General features: G+C 41.7%; 1 protein-coding gene across 2 annotated transcripts in view; it reads left to right on the top strand.

Moving 5' to 3' along the window:
- The window catches only part of POU2F3 (POU class 2 homeobox 3), a 160,809-nt gene that overhangs the window by 81,592 nt on the left and 58,172 nt on the right, over positions 1 to 21,045 (top strand). For both annotated transcript variants that reach the window (XM_089678645.1, XM_089678646.1), the window contains exon 3: positions 8,144 to 8,178. In XM_089678645.1, the coding sequence (XP_089534771.1) occupies positions 8,144 to 8,178 (35 nt within the window). The remainder of the gene's footprint in view (positions 1 to 8,143; positions 8,179 to 21,045) is intronic.

Genomic DNA, 21,045 nt, shown 5'->3' with positions numbered 1-21,045 from the left:
GTGTCCTTGCCCAAACTCAAAAAAGCATACAAAAAAGGTACCAGGGGCATCAAATGGGCCCCCTACTGCCCTCGGGCAGTGCCGAGTTTCCAAATGGGCAGTCTGCCCCTGATATGGGGCTTTATTCTCTGCAATCAGCAAAGCTCACAGTCCCTGGTAGCTGATAGCTACCCTCACAAAGAGTCATGCTGCGTGATATATTCCCAGCTCATGGCCCAGGTTTTGCCCACTCACTGGAAGACAGTGATATGCAGGCAGATAACTAAAGTGTACAGAGTTAACAGGCAAAAGTTGTGCTCAGGACAGCATGTATTCAGGCAAAGGCCTAAAAATGCACAGGGCAGGCAGTAGGAAAATCTAGAATATAGACAAAGGTTAGACCTGACAGCAGACAAATGAACAGTAAACTCAATAGGATAAGCCAGCAAAGCAGAACAGGAATCCTAGATCAGTGTTAAAGTAGAATTCCAGGCTAAACCTAACTAGTCTTAATCCACTTCCCCTCCCACACCTGTTCACCCCCTATTAACCAGAGCAATTTTCTGCTATGGACCTGTTTTCTGCTAATAGTTCTGCTATGGACCTGTTCATTCAGTGATATCTTTGTCATTACTTAAAGATCTTCACCCTATAAGCAAAAAAAAAAAAAAAAAATACACAATTACCTGTCCTAGGATCCAGCAATGTCCTCACCCGACCCAGCTCTTTGATTCTTTGGGTCTTGGCGTCGGCATCTTAACTGTGGGCAGCCGACTGTGACTCCTTGTGGCTTCAGAGATGGCTGCCCACTGCGCATGCATGAGCAGTGCTGTGCCCCGTGAATGGTCCCACAATCTCCTGGGACCTGTGACATATCCCTTGAGGCTGTGGGGTGGGGGGGGGGGGCAAACATCTGCTCAGATCACCTCAGGTACCTTTCAAAACCTGCTCCTTCTTTCCCTAAAAGACATTCCAAATGTGGTAGAAGAGGGGGGAGGAGGAGGAAAAGCATAACTTCCCCTTTTTGGGTGAAGTTTCACTTTAAGATAACAAAGCAATACATATAAAGTTATTCTTAAGGCTTTCTTTTCATGATATTGTCTTGGAACAATTTTTTTTTTCCAGTCCTTAGACACTAAAATGTAACAAAGCTAAGTAAAACACACTTTTTCTTTCTTTGACCAGTGTTACATTGGCATGGGGAGCAGGACCGGTACTTCCACTAGGAAAACTAGGCAGCCTCCTAGGGCGCACTGCTGCTTAAGGGCGCCTCTTTGCAGCACAGCCAGAACTCTCACTGTGTGGCCTATAATATAGAGCAGTACATCTGTGAATTTATGATACCGTCAATGAAATGCAGTTCCACAACACCTGCAGCACTCATGCAGCCCCACAGAAGGACACACTGTAGGCACCATGTTTCACTGTAGGCACTGCATTTTTCTTTGTACTCCTCACCTTTGCAACCCCATACAGTTTTGGCGTTCGTTCCAAAAACATTTATTTTGGGCTCATAACTCCAGAGTACAGAGTCCCAGTAGTCTTCTTCTTTTTCAGCATGGGCCCTGGCAAATTCTAGGTGGGCTTTTTAGTGCGAAGCTTCCTTTGTAGACCACACTCATGCATGCCATTCCTCTGCAGTGTATGCCGTTGTCAGGGATGCGGGTGTGACCAGAAGTGTGTGGACTGACACAGGGAAACGTAGGCTTCAGATATAGTAAATAATATAATTTATTAAGACTAACAATACAAACGCAGTGCAAACAAACTGAACCAAACCTCCAATAGATAACAAACATACGATACAAGAGTAGTCAGGCAGGCCGGGTCGGTAGCAAACGGGCAAACTGAGTACCAGTAGCAGGCGGGAGAGTGGTCAGGACTAGCCGAGGTCAGTACAGGCAGAGTTCAGGCAGCGTCAGGACAGCAGAAACAGGATCGGGAAACCAGGGCCAAGCAAACAGTACAACAAGGCACAGACTGCAGGTCTAGCCATCCCTTAAATACACCATCTGCAATCAGCCCCAGGTGATGGCTAATTGCCGAAGTGAGCCTCTGGTTGTTGAGAGCACCCGCTGGCCAGGCCTGGTACTGCAGCCCACAAGGCAGGTGAGTCCCACCACTATTGGCAAGTCCATTCCTGACACAAGGCTATTAGGATGGCATGTCCTAGAGATGACAGGAGGAGGAGGGGAGCGGACAATGGTCAGGGTGAGGGAAGCAGATGCTGATCGTGTGGGACACCACCATGTCGTGAATGACCCTTCAATTGAAGAAAGGGGCGGCAGGGGGGAGGAAGAAAGGACAGAGGAAGATGCCAGGTGTCTGGGGCCAGTGTAGGAACTGAGCTGCCGCTCCTTTCAGTGTTCTCTCAGACTCCGTCCCTTACTGCAAGCCGGGTGGCAGCTGCTGATCACTAACTCTGTCCCCTTTTTTTTTCCATCGACAATGGAATGGGCAAAAAAACAACATAGGTATTAGTATGATCCATGGGGATTAAGGAAGATGAATCCAAACCTAGATACCAGGGGGGCATCCCCAGACAGGCAATATTCAACAATAATGAGAATTCCATAAAACCAAGATTATACACCCAGACAGAGGAGAGAGAGAAAAGGAGAGCAGAAAGAGAAAAAAAGGGGGGGAGGAAAAGGGAGAAGAGAGACACCAGATGTAAAGATATTGAAGGAAGAGAGGAAAGCAAAGGAAGAGGGTTGGGAAACTGACACGGCAACAAGTGGAGACAAGATGATCATCCCATTTTTTGTGTGCATTTAGCCGCAAAAGCCGCAGGTGATCTCTGGCTCTATGCAGCTGCCCCCAACCTGTCTTTGAAGTGTACAGGGCTCAGCAGCCACAGCTAGCTGCCCACAGGTGACAAAGACAGCTGCATAAATCAGCAGAATTCTGCTGCTGTCATTCATAGGGTCTAGTTGCCCGTGAGACTGTAGCCTTAATTTAAAAATAAAGCATTACTGCAGCTAAAAAGAGCATATTTAATTCTGTAATTCGTCCTGTTTAAAATTGCACTAAAATTATGATTCTGGAACAAGGCACCTAAATGTTTGTTTTGGTTTTTTATTTTTACAAATTAAGTAAAGTTTTTTTTTTTTTTTTTTTTTTTTTTTTTTTTTTTTTTAAATTTTTTACTTTTTTAAATGTGAAATGTGTAAAAATATTAATGAAACAAACAAAATCTAAATATAAATGGTTAATAAAATAGTAACAAACAGAAGATAAATCAGGAAAATAATATTGAAATGACGGAGAATAAGGAGTTAATTATGACATAATCTGCAAATGGAAGTTCATCCCTTTTTTGATCTGCAAATGAATGGAATGGATTCAAAAGTAACTGGTTACTTTGTATCAGTCCATTTCCCACAGTGTTGTTAACACTGACTGCTTTTTCTGACAATAGCAGCTGTGAGTGTTGCTCTGTGTATACAGCAGCTCCTGCTTTGATTAATCAGAAGAATTGCTGTGTAGGGGGGGGGGAGGTCCTAGTAGCACAGAAAGACTAAACTAATTAAAAATGCTCCCTCCCCCCTTCTAATACCTATGCTGACTAACCTGTGCAAGAAAGATGTGCACACCTACCTATTTTTAGCCCGCTCTGGACATGCCACATGCCTATGGGAGTTGGATCATGCAAAGAGTATGCTGGATGTGCCTGAGCACACCCAAATCACCCAGTGCGCTGCAGATTCCTCCATGCATGTGTTTTTGAGCTTTTTGGTACACATTCTAATGCAATAGGGTGCACACACCTGTGCTGGCTCCCCTGTGTCAGTCAAAAGCTGCTGCAGGGGAGAGGGAGTACTGACAACCGATGGGCTATGGGTGACATCCTTGCTCCCTGGCATTCTCAGCTGCTGTTGCGCGCTCTCTCTCCTCTGCCCTGCAGCCACTGCTGCCTGACACCAGGAATCATGTGACTGGACTGAAGCGGGACAATAGTGGGTAAGTACATCTTTGTTACACAGGTTAGTCAGCATAGGTGTTAAGAAGGGGAGAGGGAGCATTTTTAAGACTGGGTAGGTTTAGCCTGGAATTTTACTTTAAAGCAAATCAAAGGGTTAAATGCTTGTGGCCAGACACTATTCCAGTCCAATGATTGGTTCATGTTAAAATGTGCATTGTGCAATCTTATTCCTACCTTCCAATTCTATACTTGGAGAAGGATACGCTGCATACATATTATTATGTCTTCTTCCATGGCATGTAACAGTCATTCCTTAGGGCTTGTTTACACTTGCAGTCAGATACTGGAAAAAATAGGCAGATGTGTTGTGGATTTACAGCTCCTGAATGCCCCCCTTAACCTGCAAAAGGCAGCCAGACGGGTTGTACACATGCTGTGGCCATGATGCTTAGCTTTGCTGTGTGGCAAAACTTTGACCCTGTGTTACGTTCAGAGGAGGGTACTGTCACTAAAAGTGAACTATTCAAGTGAATGGAACCATGCTGGAACCATGCTACAACCACAAGACAAATGCTAGTCTCGCGGTTGCGGTGTGGCATTCCCAATGAAAATAATCAGAAAAAAACAGTGCAGCGCTATAAAAGTTAGACAGTGTAAGCTGGAAAAAATATTGAATAATACTCAATGATATTAATAAATCATTAATAAATAGTGGTAATAAATATAAGTGAATAAAACACTATGATGGGAACAAAAAAGTATGTGAATCTATGAAAAGTCTTATAACAAAAAAGTGTTCATGAAATAGGGAAGGCTTGACACAATCAGGTCAGCATACAGTGCTCCAGACAAGTCCTAATGCACAAGTTATATCCAATAAATCCGTGTGGCTTTATCCGTGCGAAAGATTGTAAGAAATGCGCACTCACCATATGCGCATAATTAAGCGCAGTATGTTGAACAAGAATCTGCAGGAAGCCCCCTTTAAATGGATCTGACAGCATGGAACCAGGATCCCTCGTCTGGACACAAACCTCTTCTGCAACCACGCTTCCACTGGGGTCCTGGAAATCATTAGCTCAAACCAGAGCCTCCTGGCTGTAGTGCTGTTTCTGATTCCTGTCACCTATGTGTTTGTACTCACCTACGTGGTTGCAGAGGAGGCTTGTGTCCAGAGGAGGGATCCTGGTTCCATGCTGACTGTCAGATCCATTTTAAAGGAGGCTTCCTGCAGATTCTTGTTCAACATATTGCGCTTTAATTATGTTAATTTCATGAACACTTTTTTGTGTTAAGATTTTTCACAGTTTAACAAACTTTTTTTGTGCCCATCATAGCGCTTCAATCACTTATATTTATTATCACTATTTATTGATTTTTTAATATCGAGTATAATTCAATATTTTTTTCCAGCTTACACTGTGTAATATAGCGCTGCAGTGGGTTTTTTTTTATGAATACTTGCAAGGCTTCAGGGTTCCTTTTTTCAGTGCATATGTGGCTGGCGCAATTGGTTCCCGGAGCGCTTGCTGATTTTTTTTTTTTTTTTTTTGTGTGGTTTATTCCCATTGAAAAACCTTTTTTTTTTGGCTGTCAACTGCACCTGTAAAGCTTTCTGAAAACCAATCCACTGCAAATCCTGTTTCGGACAGCAACAAATGTGTAAACCAAACCTTACTTGTATAAGTAAGAAAAATATGGAAAATTCCTAATAGAGCAACAAACCAAAAAAAAACTAAAAAACTTTGTTTCATTACATGACTATTCCTTATCTTGGTTTTCTACATCCTTCATATGGCAATTGTCTAATTGCAGTACATTATGTTCATTCTAGGAATATTGCCAACCTCATCTTGGCTTCAGTGCAAAATGTGAACCAAGATTCCAAGGCATTTCCTCTTTACGAGTAATACCTACCATCGGTTGAGTCTGACACATCCACAAATTACTCACTCAATATAATAAACATATATGAAGATCTCTTTAATCCAGATGTGGACCTTTTTTAGTGGCATATACTTCTGATATCCCCCCTTCCTTTAGATTGTAAGCTCCACGAGCAGGGCCCTCACATTCCTTCTGTACTGAAATGTATTGTAATTGTACTGTCTCCCTTATATTGTAAAGGGCTGCGCAAACTGTTGGCGCTGGATTTATAAATCCTGTATAATAATAACAATATTGCTTTTGCTGGGCCATCAGTTCTTTCCATTAACACACCTAAAATCTGCATTACTGATAACAAGGTTGAACTTGCAGGACAATTATGAATTTCTGACTGATTAGACTTTCTCGAGCATTTAGTTCACTTCGTTATGTCGGGATTCTCAATCAGATAAATACATTCCCTATTTTGCATTCCTTCTTGCCCATCTACAAAAATCAAGACACCATTGAATAAAGATGAAAACCTCTGCTGTCCACTAGAAAATATCACAATTCAGATGAGAATTGCCTTAATATCGGAGTATTTATTCCAAAGTGCCCAAACAGATCCACCATAATTCAAAGCCAATTTTTAGCTTCTAAAACTATGAACTTAAGGTGTAGCAAATACGAAGTATGTGTCTTTAATAAATGATAGAATTCCAAAATTAGATGGCCATTGGAGATGGGTAAATTAGCATGATCTGTTGACATTTTGGGAAGAGGTTGCATGGCAGAATGCAATCCATATTCTTAATAACATAATCTTCAAATCCCATTTGGGTGGTATATCTGAAAGAGAGGCAACTAGCTTTTTATTATATTAGCAGCTTCTAAAATTCAAATTTGCATTGCTGGATACTCAGTTTCCCTTTGTTTATACTATTTTACATTGAAATACATTTCTAAATGTATTTGATTCTATTGTAAAATATTAAATACAGTGCTCCAAAAACTTGGGATGTGCATACTCCCTTCAGTCCTATGGAATGTTTGTGGTGCAACAAAACAGTATGAACTTTCCATAGGACTGGATGGGGAATGCACAGCATATGTACTCTAAAGATTTTGACATTTATCATTGATCTTGTCCCTTTTAAAGCTTGCAGACAAAGTGCAGAAAAAATTAAAAACTGAAAAAACAGCACTAGGGGCATAACTGACAGTCCGTAGAATGTGTCCCTTATGCTGATTCCTATCCTGTTAATTGAAACCCTCCTTTGTGTGTCCTCCCCACCTGTGCCACCATAATCTTCTGGTGTAGCAGGGGTTAATAGAACTAAGGGCCTGTTAGACTTTCATCAATAGAGCCCCACAATGACCACCTTTTCCGCACAGCCCAAGCCGTACTACAGCTTCTATGAATTAAACAGGATCTGTGAATGGAAGAAGGGTTAATGAGTAAAAGGTTCACCCCCTCCATTCATAGATCATGTTTCATTCATAGAAGTTATAGCATGGCTTCTTTGAATGCAGGAGCTGGGAGGAAAGGGTGGGCATAGTTAGGCTCTCTTGATAATTTTCTGTTGACCCCTGCTGCACGAACAGAATAGGCATCAGCTAACCGATATGCTACAAGATAGATACTTGAAATATGTGCAAATATTGTTTACTTGGATTGACTTCTCAACATCTCTGAAATTTCAGCCTTTCCTTTGACACCCTCTCAGTTCTCAGATTCATCGAGGGTAATCCTGAGTGGATCCTTGGTTGTGGGTTCTCCTGTCTTTCTATCCTTTCTCTTTCCTCCTCCCTCCTTTTTTCTAGATCTGCCAAGCGCAAGCTCTACCGTTAGTCAACCTGGTACACTTTCCCCGTTTAGCTCAGGGTATATGCTTTAGTCCGTTTGGCCATTTCATTGCTGGTCTTTGACAGTTTTTCTTCACCTTCCTCAAGCCTAGATGATGCTGTTTAGTGTACGGTGATGAAGTGTAACCCTCGTCCATCTTGCAGGGCTGATTGCTTTTTTGTTCTAGATTGCTGCATTTATAGGATGTATAATTGAGGGGTTGCTAATGTTGATTATCGTAATATGATGGTGTCTGGTGGATCTGTATTTCTGTCGGAAAATGCAGTCGCACACATCCTACTGACTGTAAATATGTCCCTTGTGCTGATTTTTTTTTTTTTTTTTTTTGCGGCAGCATTTGACTTTGATATTGGATTGCTAATTTGTTAAATTTGTTCATTTCTAAAAAGAAAACCATGATTTTTTTTTTTTTTTTTTTTTAATAAATTGATCTTAAATCTTACTTGTACACTTGTCTAAACTAGTTCCATATACATAAGACTTTGTCTGTGCTTCCATTTTAGGTGGTGAGAGAAGCAGCCTGGATTTTAGCAGACAGGTATGTATAAACAAAAAGGAAATCTGAAAAAACTCTAGACTATGGGTACTCAGTTTTTTCATACAAAGAGCCAGTTGACTTTCCTTCAGACTTTGGGGGAGGGGTCAGATTGTGGCAATAAGTAGTAAAATGTCTAGTGCTTGTGGTTAGTTGGAGGAGGAATAATATCCCATGGTTGCTGTCATTGATGAAATAGTGCCCCCTCATTGGTATCATTGGTGTTATCAACTCAGACATGTATATAGCATTGTGTGCACATCATATCAGCTGAACATAGGCCGTGAGCTTGTTTTCAATTATGACAGTTATTCAGAGGGACAGCATCTGAATACTTAAAGTTCCATTTATAGTGCTGTATACAGTAATAAAAGTTTATAACCACAGTGGCTAAACTGTTAGCACTCCCACCTGGCAGTACTCGGATCGTTGATTCGAATCCCAACCACGGCATCACCTGCCTGGAATTTGCATGTTCTCCCTGTGCCTGCATGGGCTTCCTCTGGGTACTCCGGTTTCCTCCCACACTTCAAAGACATGCTGATAGGTGAATTGGTTCCTGTCTAAATTTCCCTAGTATGTGTATGAATGTAAATTAGGGGCCTTAGATTGTACACCCCTTGAGGGTTAGGGACCGATGTGAATGTAATAAATATATATGTGAAGCAGTGCATAAATTGATGGCGCTATAAAAGTACCTAAAATAAATAAATAACTGGTGAAAATGAACACAACTCTACTGCTTAAAACAGAAAGCAACATATAGCAGCTATGCTAAATGGCTTTTTAGGTTGAAACGGGCAATTTAAATTTTGATCCAATTTTCATGCATTGCTAATGCATAAGGACTTCAACTCCTAGTTTATTGAGTATATAGAGACTTTATTTTTATCTCAGGTGTAGTTAGAAACACACAAACACATTTTGTCGATGCCTATCACAACCCAGGCTGACAAACCGCAGTCTTCATAGAGCCCATTGCTTAACGTTTCCATTGCTGTACAGGACATGTATGTACAAAAGGAAGAGGCACATTGAAGATTTCTACTTAAAGTGTTACTAAACCCACAACAGTAAAATCAGTCTATATATGCAGTAAAGCATGCTTGTTATACTCACTGTGGAACCCAAGGGGTTAATCCTCCACATTGTGCAAAAAGGATGTTTGTTCCTGTCTTTTCTGATCCTCCCCTTTTTCTACTGTCTTCAATCCATGTGCTGATAGAACAGAGCCTTGGGGCATGTTGCACACGCTCAGTTTGGTGTGTATTGCTAGAGTTTTGTGGGGGGTTTTTTTTGTTTTGTTTTTTTGTTTTTTTTCCCCTGGGAGAGTGCATGTCATCAGCACAGGGCCAATCAGCACTGTCCAGAGAGAGGGTCAGGGGTCCTGCAACCTCATAGGACATGAGGAAAGAAAAAACAGAGGGGCTCTGAGGAAGAGGCAAGTCCTCGAAACGCGTCAGACTTTTGGATGTCTATGCTCCCTATTGCGGACTGTTACTCAGCGCAGTGTTAACCCAGCTGTTCTTTATGATGTGCCTTGACTATATTGTCGTTTGTGAGTACAACACATACTTTATTTTTTATTAAACATTTTTTATGGTAATGCACTAGGCCTGTGCTCCCTCTGTTTTGTCTTTCCTCATTCAGTATATTTGAATTTCCCCGGTCCATTTGAGGGCAGCAAGGTGTGCATGTTCCAGGACATTCTTAATGTGGTTGTAGCCTGCATCGAGTCCATCCCCAAGCGCAGGAGCATTTGTGTTTGCTGGTTCTTTAACCTCATAGGACAACCAGGGGAGAATGAGAACTCCTCCTACAAGCTTTAATCCGTGATCTTCTGGACACTGATAGAAGTCACAAGACTGCTATATACTGCTGATGATAAATGGTATTTAGCAGTTTATACTGTGGAACACCAAATATATAGTGAATGCAGGGTCCTGGGTTCAGCAACACTTTAATGTATTATCAAGAAGACTTTACACTTCAAGACACTGTCACATTTTCATGACATGGCAAACCACCAAACTATCGTTTGTTCAGAGGCAGATGGAATTAAAGTGCCTCTTCTTATTCTTTTTATATTTACAACGTTTTATAAGCCTGAGCAATAGGTGTTGGCACAGTTGTTGGAGCTAAAATGTATATTTTCTGAATAATCCTGAGATTAGGACAACTGGACTGGTTTACTAAAGGAGTTAGCACATTAAACTCAATAAATGGAGCAAAGCTTCACTTGGTTTATTCATTTATTCTACACATGATTGGGTGTTCAAAGTGAACCTATAGCTACAATCTGAATTAGAAGATTCTCAGCACCTTTGGTAAATCAGTCTGTTTATGTATGCAGACCTCAAACACTCATGTTAAAGACTTCTACATCATATTTGACAATGAATGACTTGAATAATGACATACTCTACAGTAAATGTCAAACATTGAGCAAAACTGAGGTCTCTCTGCACCTGCCAACATAATTTAAAAAGTAAATCCACTTTTGTTGAAAAAAAACATTCCCCTCTGGGTGATCTACACATTGCATTGCACATTGCAGGGATTTTAACAAACTTTGTTGCAGGTTCCTACCTTTTTTGTTCTGCTGAAGAAATAGCTGTTTGTCTGTTTCTATGTGCAGAGTGAATGTGATTGATTGGGAGAGGGAGTGATCCATAAGCTGCTGCACTTGAACGCTTCTAATTAAAGTGGCAGGGTCTGCAACCCCTTAGACGTGATTTCACTTTGGGGGTATCTCACCAAAAATTAAATTTTTGTTGCAGATGTACTAATTCTGATTTGTATCATAGTGCAGACCCATGGGAAAATCAGTAATTCAATCATACAAGCAGAAAGCGACATTTCTGGGGGGCGTTCTGTACACAATCTGCTGAATAGAGCAGTAGGGGAGCGTAAGATGAGTGTGAACAGCTGAAGAGGGAGTGATAATAAAGTATAGGTTTGCTTCAAAGTGATTGTAAAGTAATTTTTTTCTTAACAAACGTCATACTTGCCTACCACGTCATACTTCCTCTGCTGGCACTCTGGGCTCTTCCTCTACTCAATGTACCACCATTGAAAGCTTCTTTCTAAAGTGGCACACGAGGGCCCAATGCTGAGCCATGCTGTGTGTGTGTGTGTGTGTGTCTCTCAGCCCCCTCGTCACTGGGTTTGATTGACAACATCAGGAGCCAATGGCTCTCTGAATCCAGTAAGGAAGGAGAGAGAGCAGTGACATTGCTCTTGGGCACAGGGCTAGATAGAGATTGGCCTCAGGTAAATATTTTGGGGGAGGGGGGGGGGGAGCTGACAATAAGTTTTTTTTTTTTTTGTTTTTTTTTTTTGTTTTTTTTTTGTTTTGTTTTTTTTTTTCCCTTAAAGCGGAGTTCCACCCAAAAGGGAAGTTACACTTTGTCCCCACTCCCCATTAAGTATTGGCACCTTTGGAGAGCGGGTAATTTGACAGGTACCCGCTCCCACTTCTGCTGCGATCGCCTAAAGCGATCATTAGTGGAAGTTGTCCTCCCCCCCCATAGTCTTCTGGGACACGTGACAGGTCCTGGAAGACTACGGACCATTCACAAAGCGCAGTGCTTCTCCCGCATGCACAGTGGGCACCAGGCTGTGTAGCCGCAAGCTGTCACAGCCAAGGGAGCCCACACTGAAGATGCCAGAGCCAGGAAGAGAAGAGGGCCAGTGGAAGCAGCGGTGGTGAGGACACCGCTGGATCGTGGGACAGGTAAGTAGCTGTAGTTTAAAAGTCAGCAGCTACAGTTTTTGTAGCTGCTGACTTTTTTTTTTTTTTTTCTTTTCATCTGGAACTCCACTTTAATGTAGAGAATGCAATAAAGTAAAATCCTTCAGCTTTTACCACCACCTTAAAGCATAGAATTAGCGTACATTATTTGATTGCCCGTGTGATTTCTTTTCTGGACATATTTTATCTTTTTTTTTTATTTACATAATTTCAGAGCCCAGATGTTGTAGATGGTTTTTGTAGATTGAGGTTTCAACAAACTGATTGTCTTTGGAGAGATTTGTATTTTTCTTTTGGAAACTCAAGCAAGCCTGAACAGGCTGCCTGTGTTGAGTTTTTGGAGCTGCATCTCTGTCATGCAAATGAGGCTGTGAAGAGAGATCTGTAGAAGCACATATAGGCTGTAACCTCTTCCAGTTCCAGAACGTGTGCAGCTCCTTCGAATGTGTAATTTGAGTTTTGGGAACAAATAAACAAAAGCCAGGAAAAATAAAGTGATAGAAAAAAATCAGATCCGTATCTATAAAAAGCAAGTACTGAAGGAGAGCATTCATTTCTAACAATGTCTATAAGGAGAACCATTGTATGCGGTCTGTATACAACGTAATGACTGCACAAGGTATAGTTATGTGGCACACCTCCCTTCCTGTTCTTGGACAATAACATTTGCCTTTCCATAGTAACGGAATTAAAGTGATATTAAAGGTGTGTTTTTTTTTTTTTTTTTTTTTTTTTTTTTTTTTGTTTTTTTTTTGGTTTGCTTGTTCAGAATAACAAACATTTCATACTTAACAATAACATATAAACCCATTTTATAACTCTGCTCTCAATTACATCACCAATCTTGTCTCCAAATCTCACCCAAACATCCTCTCCGCTCCTCGCATGACCTCCTGCTCTCTAGCTCCCTTGTCTCCTCCTCCCATGCTCGTCTCCAGAGCTTCCCCCATCCTCTGGAACTCTCTACCCCAATCAGACTATCGCCTACTCTGCCCACTTTTAGGCGATCTCTGAAAATCTCTCTACAGGGAAGCCTATCCTGCCTTCAGCTAATAACAGAATCTTTTATTCCTCCTATCAGTCCATCCCCCACAGTTATTACCTTTTGTGCCACCAGTCCCTCCCCCTTAGATTGCAAGCTCCAAGGAGCAGGGCCCTCCTAACCCTCTTGTATTGCTGTATTGTCTCCCTTTATAGTGTAAAGCGCTGAGCAAACTGTTGGTGCTATATAAATCCTGTATAATAATGATAATACTTACCTGCTCTGTGCAATGGTATTGCACAAAGCAACCCCAATCCTCCTCCTCTGGGATCCCTCGCTGGTGCTGTGGGGTCCAACCCCTGCCCGCCGAATGCCACCAAGCCACTTGCTCTGGGGGCACTTATGCATGCTCGCTCCTGAGCCCTGCTCTGTGTGGCCATATGACACACAGAATGGGGCTCGGCCCCACCCCCTGTTCCTTTTCCCTGGCTCTGTTTGAGAGCAGCGGGAGCCAATAGCTTTTGTTGCTGTATCTGAGCCAATGAGGAGTAAGAGAGCTGAGACAGCCTTTGCTTTCGTGCATATCACTGGATCAATATTGGGCTTAGGTAAGTATTTAGGAGGGACTGCGGGAGAATGCAGTAAAGTAACAAACCTTCTGCTTTTACAACCACTTTAAGGTGTTGGCGCTACTTTTGTGGATATAAATGCCAGCAAATTATACTTATTAGAACTTATTAGCAATGAAATGTCTTAAAAATTTATAGAACAGGTCCAAATGAATGTGACTAAATACTACTAGATATACCATGACCCGAATAAATGAGAACCTTAAGAAGCATGTCCTATGGTTACTCAGGTAATACAGTAAGCCTTAATTCATAATTGAGCATACCTATGTAGGTGATTTTGTGGCTTTTTTGCACTATTTTGTGCATTTTTAGGCCTGACATGCCATACAGGAGCTTCTATGGGGCAGGATCAAGCATTTTGGACCAAATAGACTTTTATTATGGGAGTGTGTGCATGTAACGCTAATTTGCATGTTTTTTTTACATGCTGCCATTGAAGTCAATGGGGCCAGAAAATACCCACTCTGCTTCAAACGTAACTCAAGTACCTTTTCCAGCTTCAACTGTTGAGCTACTGGCACCAGAATGCTCAGATGTGGATAGGGACCATTGAAAAACATGGGACTTGGCTCATTGTGCCTTTTTGGAGCTTTGAGCTACATGACATTCAATGGAATGGGGCGTAAAGTAAGACTTACACATTAAAGTCGGGATTGTTACATTTTAGGTTTGGTTAAGATTAAAGTAAAATTTAGGATTGTGTTAGGATCAGGTTAAGGTTTCAGGATTAGGATTAGTGTATCTGTTTGGTAGGAGGTGAAGTGTCAAGAATTAAGTTAGGAGTAAGGTTAAAGTGTTACTAAACCCACAACAGTAAAATCAGTCTGTATATGCAGTAAAGCATGCTTGTTATACTCACTGTGGAACCCAAGGGGTTAATCCTTTGAATTGTGTGAAAAGGCTGTTTCATCCTTCTCTGTTCCTCCCTTTTTCAAGCGACCACCACTTATCTCCAGACTGAACCATAGGCGTGCACATGCTCAGTTTGGTGTGTATTGCTAGAGTTTTTTTTTTTTTTTTTCCTTTTCTTGGGAGAGTGCATGTCATCAGCACAGGGCCAATCAGCACTGTGCAGACAGAGGTCAGGGGATTTCCATCCTCCAAGAACAGAAATAAAACTCCTCCTACAAGCTTTAGCTAGTGCTGTGCTGGACACTGATAGAAGTCACAAGACTGCTGTAACTGCTGATGAGAAAAGCTATTTAGCAGTTTACTGGGGCCCCCTACTGACCCCAGGCCCTCTGGCAGTGCCCGAGTGGCTAAATAGTCAGTCCGCCCCTGGCTTAAGGAGAGCTTGGCAAATGTCTTTGAAAGTTCACATGACCAGGCTCTCCTACTGTTTGTTTTTTTCACTTCAGTTCAGAAACCTCCAGAGCACAAAGCCCATTTGTAACACACATTGTTGTGCTTTATAAATGTGCAATTTGTTTTAAAGCACTGGTATGATTGCGATAAAGCCAAAAAAAATGGCCAAATGTCCCTCTAATGTGCCAACATTGTACTGTACTCTTGGATACAGTAATTATTTAACGTTCACCTTTGATCTGTTACATTATACTCGTATTTGGGGTATAACATGTGACACGCTCCAGTACCTGCTCTGTTCACCCCCCTCACCTTCCCCTGTGACATCAGGCGGGGGTTCTTCTCCACAGTTACTGTCACATTTAAAACTGTCATGGCTATGTGAGGCTCTTATTGCACAGCCACATCATTCATTCAGTGGGATCTGTGAATAAATAAACTACAAGTCCGGTATGCTACCATGGCAGACAGGCTTGTGGTTCTGAACAGACTATGAGCTCACTGATCAGCACACCCATAGTCCGTTCAATCTTCTTCCAGCTTTTAAATTGAAAGTTCCTACAGAGGTACGGATACAAAGCTTGAGGGAGGGTGTACAGGGGGATTACATTGCAACTGCAATCCACTGATCGTGGGTGCAATGCTTTGCAGGCTGCTTTAGGAAAACATCATAAATGCATATTTAAAATGTTCATTTATAATTTTTTCCTTTTTAAAGATGAACTTTAGAAACACCTTGCTGAGGTCACCTGTTGGAGACTAGGAATAAATAGACCCCAGCACAGATTATCTGAAATTGAGGATTGTCCCAAGAAGCTGAGGACATCTGGTCACTCTACTTTAACTTTCAGCGGTTGGGGACAGTCTAGTGTTGGAAACAGCAAATGTCATACTGACTGAATCCTGTTTACAGGTCTATGATAAATAATCTCATGACAGCTTGATCACATGAATCCAGGTACACCTGACACTGTGCCTGATAGGAAACGTGGCTGCAGTTTCTAAAAACAGACTGGGGAATTTATTGAAACCTTAATAACTCTACCTGTAACTAATTCAGGCAAGCTTTTGTGGCAGTTTTGGTAACATTACCGACACGACAACAAATTCAAGTAGTTCTTACTAGGGATGCACCGAAATTTCGGTGGCCAAAACGTTTTTGGGCCGAAAACACCCCTTTCGGCTGATATGAAACAAAGCATTGATACAGGTGCAGAAAAAACCCTCTCCGCCTGGCCGCCCGCTGCTCAGTAGTTCTCAGCCTTACCTGAGAAACGATCGAATGATCCCGGCGCTGGGCATGGAGATGAGTGAAGGAAAGATGGCCTCCACTCATATCTATGCCCTTGGAGGACGGGATCGATGTCACTTCCGGTCATTTTTTTTTTTTTTTTTTTTTAAAAAGCACTAGATCAATGCTTTTTTATGATCCAATGCTTTACATTGCAGAGGAGAGATGTGGGGTCTTATTGACCCATATCTCTCCATAAAGAGGACCTGTCACTAATTATTTCTATCACACGGGATGCATGCATTTCTTGTGATCAGACTAAGTGATTAAAACATATTTTAAAGGGACAGTGCAAAATAAATAAATATAAATTAAAAAAAAAAGTTTAAAGTGCCCCCATCCCCCCCATGGTCGCACGTAGTGGTGAACGCATATGTAGGCCATGCCCACATATGTAAATGATGTTCAAACCACACACGTGAGATATCGCCACGAACGTCAGAGCAAGAGCAATAATTCTCGCACTAGACCTCTGTAACTTTACACTGCTAAGCTGTAGAACTTTTTAAAGCATCACCCATGGAGATTTTTAAGTACCGCAGTTTCACACATTCCACGAGCATGCACAATTTTAAAGCATGACATGTTGGGTATCTATTTACTCGCCGTAACATCCTCTTTCCAATTTTACAAAAAATTGGGGTATATATATATTTTTTGTTTTTTTAATCAAAGTGTATTTTTTCCAAAAAATATAAATATATATATATTTTTTTTTAAAGTGCGCGTTTCGGTTTTTAGCCAAGTGCATTTTGAATTTTCGGTTTCGGCACCAGAATTTTCATTTTGGTGCACCACTAGTTCTTACTACTGCCATTTTTGAAAGCCATTGCTATAGCAGTGACAGATTCTTAAAGAATTACCACCAGTTCACAGATAAGCTAACTGGTGGTAATTAACACCAGCTCTGAGCTGGTTTACAGAGGAACACCAGTGCTCAGATTTGGGCACGTCTGTGCTGGCAAACTGTCATGAATTTGACAGCTTTCTGCACAGGCCTCCATTCAGCTATTGGCAAGGATATTCCCCAGCCAAAAGTTAAATCTATAAAAAGGGGCTGGGGATAATGGTGATGTCATTTTTGCAAATGTGGCAATGTCCATGTTAAAAAAATGACTTTGAGCCGGTGGGTGGGCGGAGTCTGATGGAGACTTGAGTGACTAGTTCCCCATTAAGTTTGTCTTATTTTTGATTGACCCATAGATGTCAGTGGACTAAGTCTAAAGCCACCATTGGACTTAGTCTCTCAATTCCCCATCAGACTGGTCATCGCACTCCAAAACTCCTTGGCCATTCGCCTGTCTGTGGGACAAGCCAAAGGAGGGACTGCAATTCTGACAGGTGCATGGATTGGGCAAACACTAACCATTTTGATAAAGCAGCCTGATGGAATGTAAAAAGGGTGTTAAATATAATAAATAATGGTCCTTTTGTGTAAGTAGGTATACTTGCTGTTCATTTTGTTGTGCTTGGAGTTATGTTTTCTACCATATGTATCTTGATTTGTGTGTAAATGGTATATTTAAACTCTTAAAAATATTGACACCAGGTATCAAAGTGATTGTAAACTCTCTATTATTTTTTTTTTTTTTTTTTAATACCAAACAGGTTTAACCTTACCTGCTCTGTGTAATGGACATCCTCTTCTCAGGTACCTCTCTGGCACTCCTGGCCCCTCCTCTTCCTATTATGGGCCCCCTGTGGGCTCAATCCCAAGCCATGGTGCCTGTAGACACAGACAGCATGGTTCAGTCCTGCCCCCACTCCCTTGTCACAGAACTTGACTGACAGCAGCAGGAGCCAATGGCTTTCACTGACTCAGCAAAGCCTGTGAGTGGGAAGAGCCGCTACAGAGGAGCACAGCCCTGGAGTAAAAGGGGGGGTGAGGGGGCAATCACTTTAACCAATTCTCGACCGCCATATAGCAGAACTACTACTACTACTAGTGTGTGTGTGTGTGTGTGTGTGTGTGTGTGTGTGTGTGTGTGTGATTTTGTATTTCCAGGTAGGGGGCGCATGCCGCCATTGGCGGCTACAGCTGGGGATTCCCCACTTGCACCCGGCGATCGCCAAGGAACACTGACAGGGGAGTGGTCTGTATGTGAACAATACAGATCTCTCCCCTGTCAGCACCAGTCTTACATAGTAAAACAGCACACAGTTAACCCTTTGATAGCCCCAGATGTTAACTCCTTCCTGCCCAGTGTCATTAGTGCAGTGTCAGTGCATTTTATTAGCACTGATCACTGTATTAGTGTCACTGAGGATGTCAGTGACCGTCAGTTCCCATCCAGTATCAGAATGCCCACCGCGTTTGGGTGCAACGTTGCATGACCATGCAATTGTCAGTAACGCAGCGCCAAATTGCAAAATATGGCCTGGTCAGGAATGAGAGTAAATCCTCTAGAGGGCAAGTGGTTAAGTAAGGCTTCATTCGTATGGGAGCATTTAAAGTGGAACTAAATTCACTTTACTTACCTCCTCTCTAATGGTCCGGATCCCTCGCTGGCATCCTCCTCCCAGGTGCTGTGTTATGAGCATCTTCATTGGCCATTGGGAGATCATGTAACTCCTGCACACAGGGACTATCACTGATGTATGCAGTTTACATACCGCAGAAAACCACAAGCAGGCAGGTAGGTGTAGTTTATCGCATTGTATGTCTCTTCTATGATAATAGCCTGCCTGCTTGCAGTCTGATGAAAAATGCCTTCAGTTCTGTATACATCCATGCAAAGGGCCATGCATCTGCATGCAGGCTGCCCATGTCTATTGGGATGCAGTGACTGCATGGACACAGCCGGTGGTCCCAATGCAGGCAAACACAGCCCTTTGCTTTAGGCCTTTTTCACAAAAACATACTTAAATGTACATGTTTGCAAACGATGGGCCCTTTTTTCTTTTATTATACATGCAGTAGATTTCTGTTACAATTTATATTTTCAAATGTTTTCCTGATTTAAGTATTGTATATAAATTGCTTATTTGATGCCCAGTGTCATGTTTTTTTATTAAGGCAGTCTTGGTATATGAACAAATATAGCTTTTTGCAGCGCGTTGCCCAACATGGCATAGCTTTAGCATTTGCTTGCCTTGGCCCTCTTTATTTCCTGATATCTCTACTACAAGGAAATGTTGTGGGTGAGGAGCGGTCCCTGGAGGGAATTCAGTTCTCCAAGTTGGTTCCTGTCTCATTTCCTTGGGGAAATAGGTGGGGGAGCCAAAGATGTGGGTGGGGAACCTGCAAGAGCCAGGTTATTAGAAAACACTTGTGCCTGTTAGTAAACTTGGACGAAAACAGGTCTTAACTCCTTCAGAGCTTTTAGGAACCATGTGCATACTTCCATTATTACCACTGCATACAAGTACAAAAATCTGCATATTGTACATTGTGTGGATTTCTGTAATGTGCAAAATATTAAAAGAACTTTACATTTCCTCCCCAGTAAATATATATGCCACTGGATTGTTATAAAAATAGCAGTTATACCAAAACTATTTATAATTTTTACACTGTAAATATAGTTATGGTGTGACCACATCAGAATTTTAACCATAGCAGGTTTTTGGGTTTGCTTAGTCTTGTTTAACAAATGATACATTATTTATTTCTTCTTGGATAGTTCTAGAAGTTTGAGTGAAAGCAATCTAGAAAATACCATTATGCAGCTTTAAAGCTGAACTCCAGGCAAATATAAAACAGACCTATTAACCGCTTCCTGACTGCCCTATAGTAGATACATTGCTACAGGGCGGCATGGGTGCACAAAATCATATATATAGATATAGTGTGATTTTGCATTTCCAGGTAGGGGGGATGCACAAGCTGTCAATCACCGGGTCCCGGACAGTGATTACTCGCTGGTGCCCAGTGATTGCCAAGCATCTCCGATGGGGAAGAGAACTGTTTGTAAACAAAACAAAACGGTTCTCCTCCATGTCAGATTGTGCACACTGCTTTGGATGGCTGTGCACAGCCATCCAAAGCAGTGTGCTTACAGTGAAGCACATGGACACAGCACTTAGCAAAACAGCACACAGTTAACCCTTTGATCACCCCCATGTTAACCCCTTTATGCCCAGTGCCATTAGTACAGTGTCAGTTCTTTGTATAAGCACTGATCACTGTATTGGTGTCACTGGGGATGTCAGTGACACCAAGTCAGTTCCCCCCCCCAGTGTCAGAATGCCTGCCGGAGTCCCACAGTCCCGCTATAAGTCGCTGATTGCCACCATTACTAGTAAAAATAAAAAATCCCTGTATACAGTATATATCGCCATTTGTAAACGCTATAACTTTCACGTAAACCAATTAATTTACACGTATTGGGATTTTTTTTAGCAAACACATGTAGCAGAATACATTTTGGCCTGAATTTATGATATTTGATTTTTTTACTTTTTTTTACTGGACATGTTTAATAACAAAAGGTCAAAAATGTTTTTTTCTCTAATTTTTTTTTTTTGAGCACAAAAAAATAAAAAATCGCACAGGCGATCAAATACCACCGAAAGAAAGTTCAATTTGTGGGGAAAAAAGGACATAAATTAAAATTGGGTGCAGCGTTGCATGACTGCGCAATTGTCCGTTAAAGTAACGCAGCACCGTAATGCAAAAAATGGCCTGGTCAGGAAGGGGGGTAAATCCTCAGGAGGGCAAGTGGTTTTAATGTTGCTCTGTATTTAATAAGACATCCTTACACTAGCTGCAGAAAAAAAAAAGAAAAAAAGTGTAAGTGCTTGAATTTGACTTTGCATCTGTCTCTTGCAATCCTTGTACAACAGAGCTCAGACTAGGGTTGCCACCTCATCCCTTTAAAACTGAACACACATTAATTACACAGGTTCTGTGGCTGATTAAGCTGGTAATTAAACTTACTTATGCCGGCCATATATGGGTTGAACT

Source organism: Staurois parvus, unplaced genomic scaffold (genome assembly GCF_062004578.1).
Source record: "Staurois parvus isolate SC_StPar_1 unplaced genomic scaffold, SC_StPar_1.0 ptg000207l, whole genome shotgun sequence".
NCBI lineage: Eukaryota > Metazoa > Chordata > Amphibia > Anura > Ranidae > Staurois > Staurois parvus.
Note: the sequence above shows the minus strand (reverse complement) of the source record. Positions and strands in the feature narration are given on the sequence as shown.